This window comes from Misgurnus anguillicaudatus, chromosome 13 (genome assembly GCF_027580225.2).
Source record: "Misgurnus anguillicaudatus chromosome 13, ASM2758022v2, whole genome shotgun sequence".
In the NCBI taxonomy this organism is placed as follows: domain Eukaryota; kingdom Metazoa; phylum Chordata; class Actinopteri; order Cypriniformes; family Cobitidae; genus Misgurnus; species Misgurnus anguillicaudatus.
In genome coordinates, this window is record NC_073349.2 from 28015778 (window position 1) to 28038251 (window position 22474).

At 34.9% G+C, this 22474-nt stretch overlaps 1 protein-coding gene across 1 annotated transcript in view; it reads left to right on the plus strand.

Moving 5' to 3' along the window:
- Positions 1–22474, plus strand: part of atp9a (ATPase phospholipid transporting 9A) — a 65140-nt gene that overhangs the window by 32118 nt on the left and 10548 nt on the right. Inside the window, exons 18-25 of the mRNA XM_073875525.1 lie at positions 2283–2453; positions 5283–5381; positions 8725–8814; positions 9171–9315; positions 11976–12040; positions 15691–15846; positions 18547–18611; positions 20850–20958. Of these exons, the coding sequence (XP_073731626.1) occupies positions 2283–2453; positions 5283–5381; positions 8725–8814; positions 9171–9315; positions 11976–12040; positions 15691–15846; positions 18547–18611; positions 20850–20958 (900 nt within the window). The remainder of the gene's footprint in view (positions 1–2282; positions 2454–5282; positions 5382–8724; positions 8815–9170; positions 9316–11975; positions 12041–15690; positions 15847–18546; positions 18612–20849; positions 20959–22474) is intronic.

Genomic DNA, 22474 nt, shown 5'->3' on the forward strand with positions numbered 1-22474 from the left:
TTACAGGTTCTCGAGTTTTGCATGCATATAACAAAATGATAATCCCGGAGCTTTACGAGAAATGCAAAGTGCAAGTTAAACAGCTTTTAATCTTCTGTGAAGTCGCGGTTTCCTACAATATCATAATTGAATAATCACTTCTTCATAAATAGAGCTTCACTCATATGGTGACATAATTCTGTATTTTACACCAGATTTTTAGACCGGCCTCCTTCCTGCAACATTCAAAAAACAACTAAAAACTCATCTCTTCCAAAAAATACCTGACAAATTGATATTGACTCCATATCTTATAAAAAAGTACTAACTCTCTTTCTCTCTTAACATTGTTTTGGAAAAGTGAAAACTTGTAATTTGATAGCTATACACTGCAAAAATGATTTTCAAAAAAAAATTCTTAGTATTTTTGTCTTGTTTTCAGTAAAAATATCTAAAAATTCTTGAAATTGAGATGCTTTGTCCTGATGAGCAAAACGACCCAAGAAAATAGGTCTAGTTTTCAATTCTAGTTTTTAGACCAAAAATATCAAATTTAAGTGATGTGGGGATAAAACAAGCAAAAAAATCTGCCAATGGAGTAAGCAAAAAATCTTGAAAATTTTTCCTAAACACTAATTTCAAGAAAAAAATCAAGAAAAATTAGCTTACCCCACTGGCGGATTTTTTGCTTGTTATGCACAAAATCACTTAAATTTGATATTTTTGGTCTAAAAACTAGACTTATTTTCTTGGATCGTTTTGCTCATCAAGAAAAAGCATCGTAATCTAATTTTTAGATATTTTTTCCAAAGACAAGACAAAAATACTAATATTTTTTTTTTCTTGAAAATCATTTTTTGCAAAAATTGACTTTCTTGAATTTTTTTCTTGTTTTTAGTACAAATATCTAAAAATGCATCTTGATGAGGAAAATGACCTGAGAAAATAAGTCTAGTTTTAGGACAAAAAATATTTAATTTAAGTCAATTTATGAAAAAACCCATTGGACATATTCTCCTTGTTTTATGCACAAATTTACTTATATATGATAATTTTTGTCTAAAAACTAGACTTCGGTCATTTTGTTCATCAAAAAATGCATTTTGATTTAATAATTTTTAGATATTTGTACTTAAAACAAGACAATTTTCATTGTCATATTTTGCAGAGTAATTTAATATAATTTAATAAAACTAATATAAAAAGATGATCCTAGCATCAGGTTTGCTTGCATTATTCGGATTCAAAAATCTAGTGTTACGTAATGTTGGGCCTGCGAAGGTATTTAAAGATGATTTTGTTGCTTTGTACAATAAATAATTTTGGTACAGTGTCGGTTCTCCAGTAGACGTCCAATGTAAAATCTGGGCCCAGTGACACAAACGGTGAACTTTGGATGTTTATAGCTACAATATCCAGGTGCTAATCTATATTTAGATGGATTAAATGGTTGCCAAGCAGCCGTCCGTCGTCAACAGTGATTGAAAAAAAGAAATTTAACAGCGTGTTTTCCACCGGGAGCACCCCTAAAAATGAAAAAGTGTATCAGTTACCCCACCCACACACACACACATGCACTCGCATAGAGAAAGAGTTGTTTCTTCTCATAGTCTCGGACTGTCAGTGTAATTGTGTGTAAGCGGGTGGGTGGTAGTGGTGACTCAGAGACTGACTCATGCAATGAGAGTGTGTTCCTGTTTGAGACTCGCACATTGTTTGCACTTTATCTCGCTCGGACCGTGGGCCGTACCCTCAGGACAGCACACTGGCTTCCTTCAGCAGCGTGGCATTGAGCGCTTCACGGGTCAATATAAGGGTGTGTGATTTATGAAGTAGTAAAGTTGACAGTGCAGAGGATTATTTTTTTCTGCTGATGAAGTATTTAGAGGTCTGAACTTTCTCACTCGGTGCATCTGTTGTGTACCAGCATCTATGAAATACTGTAAGCTTATATGAATGTAAAACACAGTGTTTCATTGCATCAGATGAATGCTGCCCAGTGAAAAGAGTTTTTGCAGTGTGTAGTTATTGACACATGAGTGGACCTATAGAGTACTGGACTGACAAGGACTGATGGACAATACCTCAACATAATGAAATCATGGTATTTTTGCTTAAGGTTATCATAGACATTCCTAAAACTTTTGATGACTCATGCACAATTGGCTTTTTAAAGTGGTCTGAATCAGTTCAAAACTTACTGTATATTCATACCAGAAGTTATAGTTTTGCGTGTGATGTTGCATGCAAAATTGTATATCACAGATTTCTGATAAACTGTTTGGTGTTCATGTGTGTTGCAGTCACGCTACGTCCAGGCCAAGCTGAGCGTGCACGATCGCTCGCTGAAGGTTGCCACTGTGATTGAGAGTTTGGAGATGGAGATGGAGCTTCTGTGTCTTACTGGAGTGGAGGACCAATTGCAGGCCGACGTCAGACCCACACTGGAGATACTGCGCAACGCTGGCATCAAAGTCAGAGTCACACCCTATACACAAGAGATTTTTACAGTGCTCTTAACCCTGGCTTACTCTGGCATGTCGTCTTTTCAAACCACACTGCATGTTGTCTTTATTTTGGACTGTAGCTGTGTCCCAAAGACAATGATACTATATGCACTTAAACTAGGCACTGGGGCGGCACAGTGGCTCACCTCTCCGGTTCGAGCCCCGGCTAGGTCAGGTGTCCTTTCTGTGTGGAGTCCTTCCTGTGTCCGTGTGGGTTTACTCTAAGTACTCCAGTTTCCTCCCACAGGCCAAAAACATGCAAGTGAATTGGAGATACCAAATTGCCCCACCACTAATCTGTGTATGGATTAACTTGTGTTGGATTAACCGGTTCTCGCCATGAATATAGCCTTAGATGCTGGAATGGCATGAAGAAGAAGGAAAGAAAGGAACTAGGCCCTGTGTACTCACCCATCTAGTGTATGAATTTTATAAGAGTAGAATTGTCCACTATTGGAAAACATGTTCTTACCTCACTTTAGACAAATTAATACATACCTATCTTTTTTCAATGGGTGCACTGTATCTTTTACAGCACGTTGTGAATGTGTGGGCATTTAGCCTGGCCCCGTTCGTTCCTTAGGACCCAAACAGGGATCCAAACGGGAGCAGTAATATTGACAGAAGTTTGAGTGAAGAGGAGGAGTAGTCAGGAGTGATGATGTTACTGCGCGCCGAGGTCAAAGTGCTGCATACTAAGTGCTTTTCCGCCATACAATATAGTTCGCCACGTTTTATTTTGTGCCACCATACTTACTCATTAGGGGTGTGACGAGATCTCGTGCGGCGAGATTAAATATTTATCACAAAATTAATTATGTCACAAGATTTCTTGGGGAGATGAAATGCTGGCCGTTTGTCAAACAAAAGGCTGCATCCTTTGGAGGTCGCATTTGTAGACTACATACTTCATGACGTATGCAGCCTGTATATGCGACCTCCGGGGGATGCAGCTTTTTGTTTGAGAAACGGTCACTGTCAGCATAAAGTTAAGTTTCTGGCTAAACCTTTTCCAGTGCAGTGTGCATGCATTAAATTCAGTCTTTTACTGCATGTGCTTTTTTGTTTGGGCATCCAATAATGTTCGTCTACGCATTGCAATTGTCTGTTGATCAGTGTCAGTGTGTTAGCAGATTAAACCCTCACTCAGAGTTTACATCATTTTATCTTTGCATGTTCTTGATCAAGAATAAAAGTGGCTGTATCATTTCTGTTGTAACGAATTGGACCAATATTAAAGATTTAAATAAATTTAAACGTTGTTTGGTTAAAAGTAAGCGGCTAAAGTTTAGATTCTAAAGTGAAAGTAACAAAAGCGGGTCCGTTAGCGCCCCCTGCAGGCATTTGTTATAATACATAATGCTGGTTTTTCTTACAAAGGCTACTTATTACTTTGTTTACTTGTTCTGATACTTTATTTGAACAAATGATTATTGCATCGTCATTATTATGTAATTTTAAAGGTTATTGCTAAATTAGGTCTATTTTTATTACCAAAAATATCAAAATACTTCATTATCAATTAGCAAAATAATTGTTAGGGACAGTCCTTGATTAGTTAAAACATTTAAATATAATGTGATTTTAGTTTCCCATTCATTTATTATCATTGAGGATTTCTTAAAAAAAGTAAAAATCTCGTCTCGTTCTCGTGAACCCAATCTCGTGTCTCGTCTCGTCTCGTAGATTAAGTGTCTCGTCACACCCCTTTTTCTCATGTAACAGACTTTAAATATTGAAAACCTATTTGGATCCTAAGGAATGAATGGGGCTAGCCTCAATGCTAACATATTCACGAAACGCTGTACAATGATTACCGTATTTTTCGGACTATAAGTTGCGTTTTTTTTTCATAACTTGGCTGGTGCTGCGTCTTATAGTCAGGTGCGCTTTAAAAGTCAGTATGAATTAATTTTGACATTTATGAGGCAAGAGACATCATTACCGTCTACAGCCGCAAGAATCCGCTATATGCTGCTCCTGTAATTATGTAATTTAATGGATTCAGGAATGATGAGTCGCTAGCTTCACGCTAGTTGGCTTGTTCGGTTAATTTAGACTATTCAACCTTCCAGGTAAGTTCTGTGTGCTATATGGTTTATAGTTTAAATAACTGATAATATTACTTTAATGTACAGACATCTATTCAGCCTGCTGTTCTGTCTGCTGTTGTTTAGTTGAATAACTTACCTTTCCAGATTAAATCTCTGTTCTTCAGCTTGAATTTTGTGAAATAATTTTCTAAATAAACGCAACGTGTAGTCCACTGCGACTTATATATGTTATTTCGTCTTAATGACGCATTTTTGAATGATGCGGCTTATACTCCGGTGCGGCTTATAGTCCAGAAAATACGGTAAGTGCACACATTGAAAAAGATGGGTATGTAGTTATCTAAGACATGTAAGAACATAGTAAAATATTAAATAACGGCAGTTTCCCAGCCAAGGGACACTGAAGTCAGATTCATTGTGCAATGCAAGTCAATGAAAATCAATCCGTACATCATTCTTTTAATGTCATTCTTATTTGCTTTGTTTAACATGACTTCAGAAAGCCGTCTACACAGGTAAACTTGGCTCTCACGGCATCTCATAGCCCTGCCATTGTCGCAACAGTTGACTGCATGAAGTGATCAAGGATGGGGCTTGCACCACTTTTTCATACCCATGATCTATGTCAGTTTGGCTGACTTTATTAAAGTGCACATTATTTGCCCAAACTGGAATATTGATCAAAGAAATGCGATGTTGTCTTATGTAAAATGTAATTTAAGTGAACCTGTTCCTCATCTAGGTTTGGATGCTGACTGGGGACAAATTGGAGACGGCGACCTGCACAGCCAAGAACGCCCACCTTGTGACCCGCAACCAGGACATCCATGTGTTTAGGCCTGTAAGTTTCTGAATACTGTACACTCACATAGCTAAAATGACGCGTGCGTTGATAAATATAATTCATTTACTACTTCACTTGTACATGTATATCCCTCATTTGCTGTTCAAAAACCTTGTAACTGCATTTGAGTTTGATTTTGGTCAAATGTTATAAATGGAAGTATCGGACCCTGTATAAAACCAAAAATGTCAACTTTGACCACACAGTGTTTAACTTTATAGAAACACAATTTTTTTCCATTTCCTAAAAAGTAGCCGTTTTGGACATGCATGTCAGGGTCTTCAACACTTCATCTAACACTTCATTGTTGATATAGTCATGACTGAAGAATTGCAGGCACTCCTTTGTGTGTCATTTTTAGCCACGGTTATATTCACATTGTACCCTTCTCATACCTTATTGCCTAAATATATACATAGTCTCAGTGAATTTAATCTTTCGTGCAGATGGTTTTTCAAAGTTTAGTGGTACCTTTTTGTGAACCAGACGGGGAAAGTGTCTTCCTGAAGCCTCCATATGTCCACTATATCTGAAATTGGACTTTAGAAGCTCTTGTGGAGTTCCCCTATGGCACGATGCCATAGAAAGATCAGCCGCTCTGAGGAAGGTTGAATGTCTCCCCGTTGCTGGAGTTCCTGGAAACAAAACACAATGGCTGGCACAACATAAAAACCAGTCGCTTCATTCCCTGCAGATTCAATCGGCATCTGCATTGACTTCCTCCTGGACGCAAACGGCATCCAGTTTGAGGCTCTCTTGTGTTTGAAATTGACAGATGAATTGCTAAACTCCAAATATCCACCAGTCAGAGATTACCGTCTGCTGGCATGGAGTTTTAGTTAAATTGATATGTGAAAAATGTAAGGTCTTTTTAAAGAATTTGTTAACCCAAAAATGACCATTCTGCAGCAATTTCTTTACCAGTGTGTCATTCATATTCATATCCACTGCTTTCTATGTCAAAATCTAAATGTTATGCATAATAAATGATAAAGTCCTGAAGATTTAATGTGACAAATGAATAAATTATGACACAATTGTCATTTTTAGGTGAATTATTACTTTAAGCTTTAACATCTTGACAAAACAATAGGCGAGCAGATATATCGAAATAAATTGAAACATTGCAAATATGCTAAATGGTTAACTAAATGATTTTAAAACTTTGAAAAGTTACAAATAATCAAGTTAATAAAGTTTTGACAACCTGACAAAACAATAGGCCAGCAAATAATAATGTGCATATGGTTTGCAGAAACAATAGGCCATCAAACAAATCGAAATGAAGTGAAACACTCGCAATATTGCAAATATGCATAGATCGCAAAACAATGAAAATTGCAATGGTTTTCATTAACTAAATGAGACATTACAAATAATCAAAGTTTTGACAACCTGACACAACAAAGGGCAGCAAATAAACCTAAATGAATTGAAACAATCGCAATATTGCAATATAAATATGAGATTGGTTTGCTTTAACTAAATGATTTTAAAATGTGGAAAAGTTACAAATAATCAAATTTTTGACAACCTGACAATACAATAGGCCAGTGAATATATTGAAACTATTGAAAATATTGCAACTATGCATATTCCAATATTAATATTGCAATGGTTTGCGTTAAGTAAATTATATTAAAACTTTAAAAAGTTTAAAATATCAAAGTTTTGACAAAATCAAAGTTTTGACAACCTCCATTGAATACAACGGAATAAACTAAAACGAGCAAAAAAAAAAAATGCAAATATGCATATCGCAATATGAATATTGCATCGGTTTTTGTAACTAAATGATTTTAAAACTTAAAAAAGTTAATAATAAAAGTTTTGACAAAATCAAAGTTTGGCATTGTGACAAAACAAAATGCCATCAAATACACCGGAATAAACTAAAACGACAGGAATATTGCAAATATGCATATCGCAATATGAATATTGCATCGGTTTACGTCAACTAAGTGATTTTAAAACGTAGAAAAGTTACAAATAATCAAAGTTGTGACCAAATCAAAGTTTTGACATCGTGACAAAGCAAAATGCAATTGAATACACCGGAATAAACTAAAACGACAGTAATATTGTAAATATGCATATCGCAATATGAATATTGCATCGGTTTACGTTAACTAAATTATTTAAAAACTTAAAAAAGTTACAAATAATCAAAGTTTTGACAAAATCAAAGTTTTGACAACCTCCATTGAATACAACGGAATAAACTAAAACGACCCCCAAAAATTGCAAATATGCATATCGCAATATGAATATTGCATCGGTTTAAGTTAACTAAATGATTTTAAAACTTAAAAAAGTTGCAAATAATCAAAGTTTTGACAAAATCAAAGTTTTGACATTGTGACAAAACAAAATGCAATCGAATACACCGGAATAAACTAAAACGACAGTAATATTGTAAATATGCATATCGCAATATGAATATTGCATCGGTTTAAGTTAACTAAATGATTTTAAAACTTAAAAAAGTTACAAATAATCAAAGATTTGACAAAATGACATTGTGACAAAACAAAATGCCATCGAATACACCAGAATAAACTAAAACGACAGTAATATTGTAAAAATGCATATCGCAACATGAATATTGCATCGGTTTACGTTAACTAAATTATTTTAAAACTTAAAAAAGTTACAAATAATCAAAGTTTTGACAAAATCAAAGTTTTGACATTGTGACAAAACAATAGGCCAGTGAATATATTAAAACAAATTGAAACTATCGAAAATATTGCAAATATTTATATTGCAATATGAATATTGAATATTAATATTGCAATGTTTTGCATTAACTAAATGGTTTCAAACAAATAATCCAACTTTTAGGTTGATGCAGGTAGCACAGAACCTGGCGAGATGTAGAGAGTGATGTTTTTTTCCAGAAAGACATTTTAATATATTTAAATAGATTTTACAGATTAAATCATTATTGTATAGCATGTCGTCTATAGCATTATCCAACAAGTTATCACAGTTTCATCATTATTGTGCAGCATAACCTCCCACCCCTAAAATTGTGCTGCCCTGCAAGCCTACATCTGCCTAAAGCCATCTAAACAGTCTGTAAGAACCAACAAAAGCAACTAATATTGAATTTCCTGTGTGAAACTCTTTTATGGTCTTCGAGGCAGCAGGCGAAGTGAGCCTTACGCTCTTGACGGTTAAGCAGATAGCTTACTCGGCCTAACACGGTCTGACACGCAAATGACGGTTGAAGTTAGTATCTCATTTCTGCTGTGGTCGACCTATCTAAGATCAGTATCTGAGCGACTGCTCGTGTGAGAAAACTTCTCCTGACAGTGACATCTCCTCTGTCTTGCAGGTAACCACTCGAAGTGAAGCTCACCTTGAGCTCAACGCCTTTAGGAGGAAACACGACTGTGCTCTGGTGATATCAGGAGACTCTTTAGAGGTAACACACGCATGGCATTGTCAGCCGACAGCATGCACAAAACCTCAATATGCAAATATGAAGATGCTTCATTACACCTAATAATGAAAAGAAATGTCAGGTGTGAGTGTTAGATATGCATACTGTTGAGTAAGCTCAACAAGACAGCTGGAGAGTTTGCACATGGAAGCACCACACATATTTATCTCTGACATATATGAATCAGATGTAGAAATCAAGATATGAATAATAAATTGAAAATGTCACAATCTTCACCCAGATGCTCTGCTGGATTTTCCTCTTATGATTTTGTTATTTAGTGGACTGTTTCTTTTAACATTGATCAGTCTGTTTACAGTGCTGTTGTTATTCGGCAGGTCTGTCTGAAGTATTACGAATATGAGTTTATGGAGTTGGCGTGCCAGTGTCCGGCCGTTGTATGTTGCCGCTGCGCCCCGACACAGAAAGCTCAGATAGTTCGCCTGTTGCAGGAACGCACTGGTAAACTCGCCTGCGCTGTTGGTGAGTCTCCAATCATCATACAGGCCTTTTCAAAACTTACATTACTAACAGAAACTGGGTTTGTATTTGTATTATATCTTAATCGCTAATATTCCTTCTTGTATAATTCAAAACACAATACTGGTCTAAGCCTGTTAGATGGATTAATCATTATCACAGACAGAACAGCGGAACCATCTGCAAGTTAAACTTTTATTTTGGATTAAATGTCATATTTTTTTTATTTTAAAAGTAAAGTCAGATATGAAATGTGTTCTAAGTTTATCACGCCACAGGAAAATGTGTTATTAACCACCCAACCAAATTTGAATGATGGTAAAAATGCGAAAATAGGCAGCATTCTTTGCTCTCAAGCTGTGGGGGCGTGTCCACTGTTGGTGCTGAAACCACGCCCACTCGCAGGAAACTGCTGTATTTATCAACTTTTAAGTAACACTACAACCTAAATGGATCCCTGCGTTAGTGTTAGGGGCGTGGCCTAAATGGTGACTCGATGACACACTTGAGCCACTGTTTTAGGCCCGCCTAAAAAATCCTTAACTCAGAAATGTAAAAAAAAAAAAAAAGTGTTAAACGATCTAACTCTGCAATTCACTACTACATTTGCTGTCTTTGTGGTGTGTTTCAGCAAGACATTTCTAACATTTTTAATGTGATTAAAGCAATTTTCAAGATTGACTTTACAGGGACTTTAACTCTTTCCCCGCCAGTTTCATCCTACCATCATTTGTTTTCTTTTTATCACCTCCCAATTATAAAAAATTTTGAGCAAAAAGCTTAGATAATTGCATTTTTGTGAAGGACTTTTAATAGAGATCAGATTCAGAGCGATGATCAAAACATACACGGAGTTCTTACTTTTTGCCCTAAGGGATTGCTTCCGGGTAGATAATAGCGGAAAAACGGATTGAAAAACTCGTCATTGGCAGGGAAGCGCATTCTCTTAATTGACGAGTTAACTCGTCAATGGCGGGAAAAGAGTTAAATTAGAAAAGAATGACCAAGCGATTTGGTATTATGGACAAATGAGACCTAAATTTGGTGCTTTTTCCTATAATAATATGCGATATCTTTGTTTCTGTCCTAATCTAAAAATGGACCAAATATAGTTTTTAGTGCTGGGCAAAGATAAATCGCGATATATATGTATGTATGTATGTATTTTTGTATTATTATTATACATTTTAAAAAGTTATATATAAATAAAAAAAAATCTGAAATTAATATATGTTTGTGTGGTTAAATATACATAATAAATAAACACAGTACACACACATATATTATGCAAAAATCACTTTTATTTTGTATGCGATAAATCGCGATTCATTTTTGCCCAGCACTAATAATTTTGCTTTTGCATTTTATTACATAATTCTACTGAAAGGTATGCATGTGATTTTTGGGTTGTGTATTGTGTTTTGGCTCGTGTGTTTTTTATAAATCAAAATTATTAAAATAATGCAAATGAGCAATACGAGTATAAAAATCACTCAAGTGTTGTATCAATAAATCTTATAAGTCATAAATTGCATGGGTATATTTGCAGCAATTGCCAAAAATACATTGTAGTGGGTCAAAATTATAGATTTTTTAATGACAAAAATCTTTAGGATATCAAGTAAAGATCATGTTTCATGAAGATATATATATTTTTTAATTTAAAGGTGATTTTGTCAAATTTTGATTTTGCACCCTCGGATTCCAGAATTCAAATAGTTGTATCTTGGCCAAATATTGACTTATCCTTACAAACCATACGTCAACGGAAAGCTTTTTGAGATATTTTTGAGACAAAACGACCCTTATGGTTTTATGTTCCAGGGTCACACTTGTTATTAATTTAGTATTGCTTATCTTTTTAAAGACAGTACATTATATTAAAGACAGTTAATTAATAATTATTTTAACTTATGGCTGACAGGTGAGATACAATGAAGGATGTATGTCTATAGTATTTTGCATATTTTTTATGCTTTGACCAGCTTTCTCATTTTTGCCTTTGGATAAAAGTATCTGCTAAATGAATATTTTTAAATTTATTATAGGATTGTATTAGCTTTTAGCAACCAAGCATTAAAATATTAAGAAGAAAAAATTAAGATATTTTTTGGGGTGCACTGAAAGAAAAATTGTTGTCCGAAGCCGAAACCAAATATAATGAAACACTCAGCCGAGGGCCGAATACCAGACAACCAAGCTTTTTTTAATTCATTTTACCTAATTATTTGTCAATTTGTTCACAATTACATAGTTTCATTTTCAGAATGTGCATTTTTAATATATTTATTATACATTATTTAACAAAAAAAATTACATTACAGCAGACATTATAAACCTGGTCACTTTATGCGTTTCTCTGATCAGGTTATGAATTCGACTTGTTTTTATTTGACTTGATTTTTATTATTTTTGAAACATCCTAAAAATTATACTGATTTTATCTGCATGTAAGGTTGGTCAATTCAGGTCATTGTTTGGAACTGGTAACATGATGATGTGTCCAGCATTACATTATGCATTGCTAAAATATAAGTTTCAGGGTTTTACCTAAAGTGACGAAGAACGTGTAGATGTGTTTTATTGACCCTGTCATAAGGTCTGCATTTGGGTCATGGCACCGGCTGTCAGTGGCCTATCTCACAATTTTTGCTTTCTCTCAGGGGACGGAGGAAATGATGTCAGCATGATCCAGGAAGCAGACTGTGGCGTGGGAGTGGAGGGCAAAGTAAGAGCTACCACTTCCCTGCACACGATCCTGTCACATACACTATCATATACTCTGTCGCCTGCTTCCGGATGGTTCTGTCCATCTGCTCTATCACTTTGTCAAACACACACCAACCAGAGTCTCATTTACATTCATCCTAAAGATTCACACATTTCTTACATTACAGACACTGAATGCTCAGGGATATTCTCATGTAAAACATTTCCCACACACATGCATGCTGTAACTTCTCCTTAGAGAATATGGGGCATATTGCAGAAACTTTCTATCTTAAGATATGATATGTTAAATTAGGATTTTTTATAAATTTATATTACATGCTTATTCTAAAGTCCTGTGAGATTCTGTGAGATTTCCTGTGTTCACAGTCAAGACTTTGATTGAAAATCTGTTCGTGTTGTGTGCCGTCTTTGACACATCATGGCACACCACACACTATAGGAGCAAAACATCTTTTTTTTGTAAAAAAAATCTTATAAGATGTAAAAAAAAAATTGGTGTGTACCAAGCATTAGGATTCTCATCTGATCTCACCAAATCTTATCTCATCTCTAGTTATTAAGTCTAACACTACGAAAGTGTTACTTTCATCCCGACAGGAACTCCTGACATTTAAACCCGATTTACTTTTATTTTGAAAAACACTGAGAAGGCAAACTTCAGGATGTGTTATAACACTAAATAACCTGTAGATTGATCAGTACAGTACTGTACACTGCAAACAATGACTTTCTTACTTAGTATTAAGATGCATTTTTTGATGAGCAAAATGACCTAAGAAAATAAGTCTAGTTTATAAAGAAAAAAGAAACAATTTAAGTGAATTTGTGCTTTAAAACAAGCAAAAATATCTGCCAATGGGGTGAGAAAAAATCTTGAAATAAAATTCTTTTTTCTTAAACACTTAATTTAAGCAAAATTTTCTCACCCCATTGCCAGATATTTTTGCTTGTTTTAAGCACAAATTTACTTAAATTGTATATGTTTTGTCTAAAAACTAGACTTATTTTCTTAGGTCATTTTGCTCATCAAGGAAATTTTGATTTAAGAATTTTTAGATATTTGTACTGAAAACAAGACAAAAATACTAAGTAAGAAAGTGCACTGCAAAAAATGATTTTCAAGTAAAAAAATTCTTAATATTTTTGTCTTGTTTTCAGGAAAAATATCTAAAAAATTCTTAAATTAAGATGCTTTTTCTTGATGAGCAAAACGACCCAAGAAAATAAGTCTAGTTTTTAGACCAAAAATATCAAATTTAAGTGATTTTGTAAATAAGACAAGCAAACAAATCTGCCAATGGGGTAAGAAGATTATTCTTGAAATTTTTTTTAATTTAGTGTTTTCACGATTTTTTTGCTTACCCCATTGGCAGATTTTTTTTGCTTTTTTGGTCATTTTGCTCATCAAGAAAAGCATCTTAATTTAAGAATTCATTTATATTTTTACTGAATTTTTTTCAGTGAAAAACATTTTTTGCAGTGTAACACATAAAACAAAAAACACAACACATTATAAGAAAAAAAGACCACTTTAGGAATTTACTTTTCATGGTCGAAAACAGCTTTCCGTACCTACAAGCAGAAAACGGTGATGAAATAACGCGATATTTGTCAGCTCTGTCAAGGTTTTTGTGCTAAAGATGCTGTCATAGTTTGAAATGCAAATAGTCAGGGCTTGGAGAAATTCACTTTACAGCGTTACTTTCGCCCAGTTCTCCTATATTCATTGCAGTCATAGTCAGTTTTTGTTTTTTTTAAGCATCAATGCGCTGCACATCATCTGTGAGTTACCATTTAATTTAAACATTTAGCAAATGTGACTTACAATAATGAGAGATGGATATAAGTGCTAGGGTCGAGTGTTTACTGTATTCATTATGATCCCATCAAGTGCTCACTGATAAGAAATTTTTTTTTAATAATGAGGAATGACAGAGATTAGAAGATCGCTCCACTAGTGAGAAACATTGAATTTGAATAATGGGACTGATTGCTGTTTTTCATCCTGCACATTGTTAAAGGGGACATTTCACAAGACTTTTTTAAGATGTCAAACAAATCTTTGGTGTCCCCAGAGTACATATGTGAAGTTTTAGCTCAAAATACCATAAAGATAATATATTATAGCATGTTAAAATTGCCACTTTGTAGGTGTGAGTAAAAAAGGGGCGGTATTATCCCCCACTGACATCACAGGGGGAGACAAATTTCAATGAGCTATTTTTCCACATGCTTGCAGAATGGTTTACCAAAACTAAATTACTGGGTTGATCTTTTTCATATTTTCTAAGTTGATAGAAGCACTGAGGACCCAGTTATAGCACTTAAACATGAAAAAAAATTAAAAATGTAATGTCATTCTCCTGCAGGTCTATCATAATGGGATTGTTTTAGCTAGCTTTCATTTAAGTTGTTAGTTACGACACCTGTGGGGTTACCCTAAAGTTAAGACCGTTTTTAAGATGTTTGTCAAGTTATGAATGATGCTTCTGAAATACCCCTTTCCAATCTGCAGTTAAGATAATGCACTTAGGAAAGGTTATGTTGTAAAAGCTTTTGTCTTAAATGAGGTCTGAAATTACCATGGTTACTAAACGGAAAAGAAAAATCTTAAAAATACAATCTTTCTGTAATACGCCCCTAAAACAAAATTCCTGTATTTATATGTTTATATGTTGCTTGGGATTTTATCAGTGCTTGTTAGTCTAATGGTATTTCAGGATGTGAGTAGTCCTTCACATTCCAAAAAGTCCCTACATTTTTTCTCATTGAATTTCCTGCTTCTCTAGAAGGATTTAAGGGTTTTCTGTAGTTTTCCTGTTTTTTTTTATTTCCTTGTTGTGTTATTAAGATTCTTTGAAACAATGTAACATTGAACAACTTTTAATTTAAATTGAGAATTGAGTTAAAAGAAAGCTCTGTAAGTCATTTTTAGTTAAAAGTGTCAAATGTAAATATAAATGTTTTGCCTAGACCAGTGGTTTTCAAACTGGGGGCCGCGAGATGGTGCCAGGGGGCCCCAGTTTTATGCCATTTTATCAAATACATTAATTTATCACGAATTCTGCGTAATTAAACCTAAAAAATAAGGCTACTAACCAAAAGCACTACTTTTTTGTATAATTTAATGTTTTTTTATTAAAATGTTGAGTTTTAGAACAGTTTTTGTCACAAATTTTCTTTGGGGGGCCGCGAAGGAATGCACCATACACAAGGGGGGTCGCACGCTGAAAAAGTTTGGGAACCACTGGCCTAGACCACAGTATATTTCATAATCCTGGATGGTCAGGAATCTTTTTAGAAATCTTCAGAAACTTTTACCGGTTTTACGACGTGGCGTCTAAACGCAGCCTAAATACTACAAAACCAAGATTGACCCAGTTGTGGTGTGCCAGGCGCTCTTTGTAGGTCATCAAAATGAGACGTTATGACATGGTTAATTGATATTGAGTCACTCGTGACTAACATGCTTTAAACCTTGATTAAATTGCCGTGGTTATGTGGGCTGTTGTTTCTTTTTACGCTCTGCGTTCACTCCGTCACCCCCAACTATAAGATGCTTATTATAGCCGTCTTAATTTAGAAAACACTCTTTCTCATGGTCTAAAAAAGTGGCGGTGTTTGTTGATTTGTCTGTGTTTTCAGGAAGGGAAGCAGGCATCTCTAGCTGCAGATTTCTCCATCACTCAGTTTAAGCACTTGGGCAGACTGCTGATGGTACACGGTCGTAACAGCTACAAGCGTTCGGCGGCGCTGAGCCAATTCGTCATTCATCGCAGTCTCTGCATCAGCACCATGCAGGTACAGCGTGTTTCTGCATGCATCTGAGTTATTATCCATCGGAAATGTGAATCATGTTCAGTACCTGCAGATAAGCGCAGTGTCATGTCAAGGGCTTAGTGTTTTTCAAAAGAACGACTTGTGCATGGCTAAACTCCATCATGTTCCCACGACACCCATTAAAGTTTGTATGATGCTTTTATTATAATAAATGCTATCATATTTTTATTGAAGTTTGGAAAATTATTACATATTGTATGCAGATGTTTTATCTGCAAGTGTTATAAATTCACATAAGCACCATGATAATGCCATAGTTCTTTGTGCATGTACCATAGACAAGAAACATCATTTGGATGTGATGCAGTTTGTAAAACCTTATTTTTGAAATGTATTGTTGGTATTATATTATATTATTTTACTTGACACATGCCTTAGTAATGTGTGACCCTGGACCACAGTTAGGGATGCACCGATAGGATTTTTTTGGGCCGATTCCGATTTAAACAGACAACTTCTGACTGATGCCGATATCAAACACTTGTATACAATACTATACAGTTGGTCTATTAGCTAGTTTATTTCTGCATCAAATTATTTTTACTGAACATGGATTGGATCTAATTAACATCCAACTGACCAGCATAATAAGAGAGGCACAAATTAAGCTAAAACAAATATAATAAGACAGCATGACAAACTTCAAAGGTGGTTTTTGCTATTCAGCATTTATTTTATTAACAACATTAACTCATTTTTTACATATAATGGATTTCTTTATGCAGTTAATTAATAAACAATCGGTATCGGCCTGTCTCGTGCTATTGCCGATATGCTGATGGTTTCAATTTCATCAAAAATCGGCCGATAAATATCGGTGCATCACTAGTAATAAGGATAAATTTTTGATCAAAAATAAGCTTTCAATTGATGTATGGTTTGTTAGGATATGAGAATATTAAAAAATCTGGAATCTGAGGGTGCAAAAAAATCTAAATATTGACAAAATCGCCCTTAAAGTTGTGTCCAAGTCCTTAGCAAAACATATTACTAATGATAAATAATTTTTTATATATTTACGGTAGGAAATGTACACAATATCTACTTAACAAAATGATTAATAATAATTTTGACCCAAAACAATGTATTGTTGACTAATGCTACAAATATGCCTGTGCTACTTATGACTGGTTTTCTGGTCCAGGGTCGCATATTATGTTTGTTTGGGCATGGCCTATAGCAGGGGTCTCCAACATAGTGCCTCTGAGGTGCCCGCCAAAGCACATTTTATTTATAGTCTCAGTTGTATTTTTATTTATTTTTTTGCATATTTTTATATTTGCCTGGCTTCTTGTATGTATGTTAACATTTTAAACAATACTAAAACATATCAACAAATAAAATAAAATGAAATAAACAAGTATAACAAAAAAATTGAGTAGACTAGTATTTTTGTCTTGTTTTAAGTTAAAATATCAAAAAAAAAAAATTAAGATGTATTTTCTTGATGAGCAAAACCACCCAAGAAAATAAGTCTAGTTTTTAGACCAAAAATATTAAATTTAAGTGATTTTGTGTATAAATTAAATGAACAAGCAAAAAAATCTGCCAATGGGGTAAGCAAATTTTTCTTAAATTTTTCTTGAATTTAGTGTTTAAGAAAAATGTTCAAGATTTTTTTGCTTACCCCTTTGGCAGATTTTTTTTGCTTGTTTATTGCACAAAATCACTTAAATTTAATACATTTTGTCTAAAAACTAGACTTATTTTCTTGGGTCATTTTGGTCATCAAGAAAATACATCTTAATTTAAGAACTTTTAGATATTTTAACCGAAAACAAGAAAAAAATACTAAGAATTTTTTCTTGAAAAAGTGCACTGCAAAAAATTACTTTCTTACTTTGTTTTCAGTACAAATATCTAAAAATTCTTACATTTAGATGTGTTTTCTTGATGAGCAAAATGACCTAAGAAAATAAGTCTAGTTTATAGACAAAAAATATACAATTTAAGTGAATTTGTGCTTAAAACAAGCAAAAATATCTGCCAATGGGGTGAGAAAAAAATCTAAAAATAAGTTTTCTTTTTTCTTAAACATTTAGTTTAACGCAAAATTTTCTCACCCCATTGGCAGATAATTTTGCTTGATTTAAGCACAAATTCACTTAAATTGTGTATATTTTGTCTAAAAACTAGACTAATTTTGCTCATCAAGAACATACATCTTGATTTAAGATTTTTACTGAAAACAAGACAAAAATACAAAGAAAAAAGTCATTTTTTGCAGTGTAAAAAGTAGCCCTCCAGATTGTTTTATCCATTGTGGTAGCTCTTAGTAAAAGTATTAAAAAGTCATCCTTGATGTATGTTGTTAAAACCATGGTACATTTGGTAATTATTCAGTAAGTGTGACCCTGCCTGTGAAAACCCAGCAAAAGTATTTTTTATGATTTACTGTTTTCTACATAAAATCATCCTACATAAAGAAAATGCTGTGAAAAAATAACCATGATATCTTTAATAATGACTAAGTAAGACCATGTCAAACTTTAATGCTCCAAATGTCATCATGAGGCCTGGATTTCACAGACAGTGTTATACATATATTGGTATTTGTATCAGTGTCCAGTAGTGTGTTAAATATCAAAATATCATGACTGTATATCTCTGTCTGTGAGATGGTTTGCATTGCCTGATGTTCTTGCATTTTGTGTCCGACAGGCTGTGTTCTCCTCGGTCTTCTACTTTGCATCTGTTCCACTTTATCAAGGTTTCCTCATTATCGGGTGAGTCTCAGCGTGACTCATTTGCTCTCAGTGAAATTTCATTGGCATTCCAGCCATGTGTTTTAGTCAGTTTTGACATTTTAAGATCGCTGAGGGATTTGTTCCATCCAGAAGTCACAAATATCAGAGCACCAAAGCCGACCAATATCAAAAGATTCTTTGTGATGTCTGAAATTAGATGAGAGGGGTTAAACTGAACTCGCTTAATTAAAGTCGTTGCCAAGAGTTCGGCACAGACATGGGCTGAAATTTTATCCAAATCTGCTTATGCTTTGGTGAATAAAACATATGTGTGATTAATTCTGCACCAGCTTTTACAAACCAGTTAAATTGAACTTAAACAAATATATACATGTTGTATATTAGAGAGACGCTGTTTAATAATTCTTCTATTAGTTTTAAGGTGTTACAAAATATTGAGAGACCTGACAATATAATTTTATCAATAACTGCGTTTCCATTAAAGGAAAACACCACAGTTTTTCAATATTTTACTATGTTCTTACCTCAACTTAAATGAATTAAAACATACCTCTCTTTTCCCAATGTGTGCACTTAATCTTTGCACATTGCTTCGTAAATGTGTTGGCATTTGGCCTAGCCCCATTCGTTCCTTGGGATCCAGACAGGGATGAATTTGGAGGCCATCAAACACTTCCATGTTTTCCCTATTTAAAGACTGTTACATGAGTAGTTACACGAGTGGGTGTGGTGGCACAAAATAAAACATGGTGATTTTCTAAGCGGATAAAAAACGAGAACTATATTGTATGGCGGAAGAGCACTTAGTTTGCAGCACTTCGACCTCGGGCGCACAGTAACATCATCACCCCCCTTCTTTTGCTCAAACTTCCGAAGTCAGAAGTGATTATGTTCCTGCAACCGAGGTCGAGAAAAACATAGTAAAATATTGAAAACCTTTAAGGATTTGTGCAAAACTTTAGCATTATTTTCTACATTTCAAAATAAAAACTATTGCAAAAAGTTATGCGACTAAAACGTATAATTATCTAGTATTATTATTATTATTTTGACATCATGCGCTTGTTAGTACTTGTGATGAGGTCGAACACACCTCTTCTGTCTTGTCCTCTAATCAAACAAACCATGGCATATTTAAGGAATGATCATGTGACCTTTACGCACTTCCTTGTTCGAAGTGCCTGAAAAACCATCTCACCCGTGCGTAACAACTTTTTTGCAATATATGGGAGTTTATAAGAAATTGCCATGTTTCCATTAGGCATAATTTAAAGGGTAACATTAGTTAATGCATAAGCTAGCCATGGCAGGATTTTGGGTGCGTTTTCCGGGAGTCTAATGCGTATTTGACAAATTACCCAAAATCCTGGCCTGGTCGCGCCCTGGGAAAATGCCACGTATGGTCACCCTAGCGCAGGGGTGTCCAAACTCGGTCCTGGAGGGCCGGTGTCCTGCAAAGTTTAGCTCCAACTTGCCTCAGCACACCTGCCTGAAAGTTTCTAGTATGCCTAGTAAGACCTTAATAGGGTATATGCGCAACTTGCTTTCGCATTTCTGTAAACATAGGAGATCGCTTCTGGTTCTGTATGCTGTTTTCATACATGAAGCCTTCAGAAGCTACCAAAGATGAGAAGTTAAAGCAACACTATGTAGTTTTTTTACCTTTAAATAATGTCTCTAAAATTATTTCAGTGATAGAACAACTTTTAACTGGACAATTTGTTCTGTTGCTGCAACCTGAGCAACCTCCTAGCTGCTACAAGCACACTCTGAAAGTCGAGGTGGAGGGTAGGAAACACAGCCCCGCCCCTCCCACTGCCTGCAGAAGAGTGTCTGATACCAGGCACTGTTGCGCTTTTCAACCACATGGGGGAGCTGTAAGCCATTTTTACATGGAAACTACATAGTGTTGCTTTAAAGAAAATGTACTTACTTTTTTTTTTAACTTAATAGCCATTTTCTTCTCACACATTCAGATATTAGAATAAAAAAGAACATAACACAAATAATAATACTACGAATAACAATAACAAGCTACGAATGCATATGCCGGCAACCGAAAGCAATCAACCCAGTTTTCCTGTTTGGTCACGTGACGTTCGACATATACCTGATTTGTTGCTTCAGGTGTGTTTGATTAGGGTTGGAGCTAAACTCTGCAGGACACCGTCCCTCCAGGACCGGGTTTGAGCTAGCATAATTTAATAATTTAACATAATTTACATATTTTAATATGTATATGTCACTGTCTAACAGGTACTCCACTATCTACACAATGTTTCCTGTATTCTCTCTGGTTTTGGATAAGGATGTAAAATCTGAGGTGGCCATGTTGTATCCTGAACTTTATAAAGATCTTCTGAAGGTATTTATCAATCTACAATGAGGGTTTTGCACAACAATCCCCTTATTTAGCAAAACAGGTCACATTACTTCCGGTTCAGATCTTTTGCGTATGCTTCATGAAATGAAGATGTTTAACTTAAAGGGGAGGTTTAATGCTATTTCATGCATTCTGACTTATTAACACAGTTTAAGTGTTGTAGTCCTCATGCTAAACATAAGTAAAGTGTCAAAAAACAGTTGAGCTTGTAACAGAGTATTTCTGAGCCAAACTCACGCCTCCTTTTTCCTACAAGTTTCGGAACGTTTTTTTCAAATGGAGGTATCTGTTACGACTGATTGACCCCATATTCCTTTTATGGGCCTTTACCTCCAGAAAAGCACGCCTGTCCTGCACGTCAAGTGAGAGCGAGAACGCGCATTAGCATTGCTCCGTCGAGTAGAAGTCAACGGTATCACTGCACAGCAAGCGACAACTTTGTTTTAGCAAGATAAAGTTCGACAAAAAAGTGTTTTGGGATGTAAGGAGAAGAAAACCTTATTTAGCTTTCCCTGTCGTAAGACAACAGTGGATGCAGTTCGTTTTTCCCGGACAGCAACATAATTGCGAATGAGTGTTTGTTCCCTGGCTGCATTTCGGAGAGGACTGCTTTACAAACAAGGCTCAGTTTGACGCCGGATTTTCCACTTTTTTACAACTATTGGAGCGGTCAAAACTTTAAAAGACCCCGTTTAGGAGTCACAACCACAGGCGTAAGTAAATCAAAATCTCACGTGTTTTGTTTGCAATCGCGCATACGTGCATGTAATGTAAACAACACCAACAACAACACTTTCTACTGCATTTACAACATTTACACCTTTTAAAACGGGCAAATGCAGTTAAAAACTGGATTATGTTGCTTTTTTATTAAAATAGCGGATAAACAAACAAGGATTAATTACCTGATAGAGACGTCTTGCTGTAATCGTTGCTGCTATTGTTCCTGTTCGTCCATTACTGACTAAGTATCTGATTCTGGATCATATTTATAATAAAAGGCTGGTTATTTAAAAAAAAAAGTTTTTTTAAAGATTGATTTCCATCTATGTCGGCTGTAAATCCAAAATTAGTATCCGAAGCTGCACGTACTCGTAACTTTTCAGCTCCGCCTACCGCACGCCTTCAAGTGTTCGACCTTTTACGCCCAAAATCGGAAAGGCTGTTTTTTCCCTTATAAATCTGGCCAAACGAAAGACTCCTCGGACACATGAATGATGAAATACCACTCCATATATAAGCAAGATTAACATTAGATTGGCAAAAACGTCTTGTGTTATGTCAGCTTTAAGTGCATTTAAAGAAGGTACCAAAGATAAACATGAGTGATATCCATCGCATATATAGAATGGTATTTTAAAGTTTTATTTTTTTTCTTACTGACATTTGGATGTTAAAATAGTATTAAAAAGCCACAAATTAAAGCAACTAAGTTAGCTGAATACCTTAAAAGATATCTCGAGTAACACTTGTTGGATGTGATGAACCTGTTTTCTTG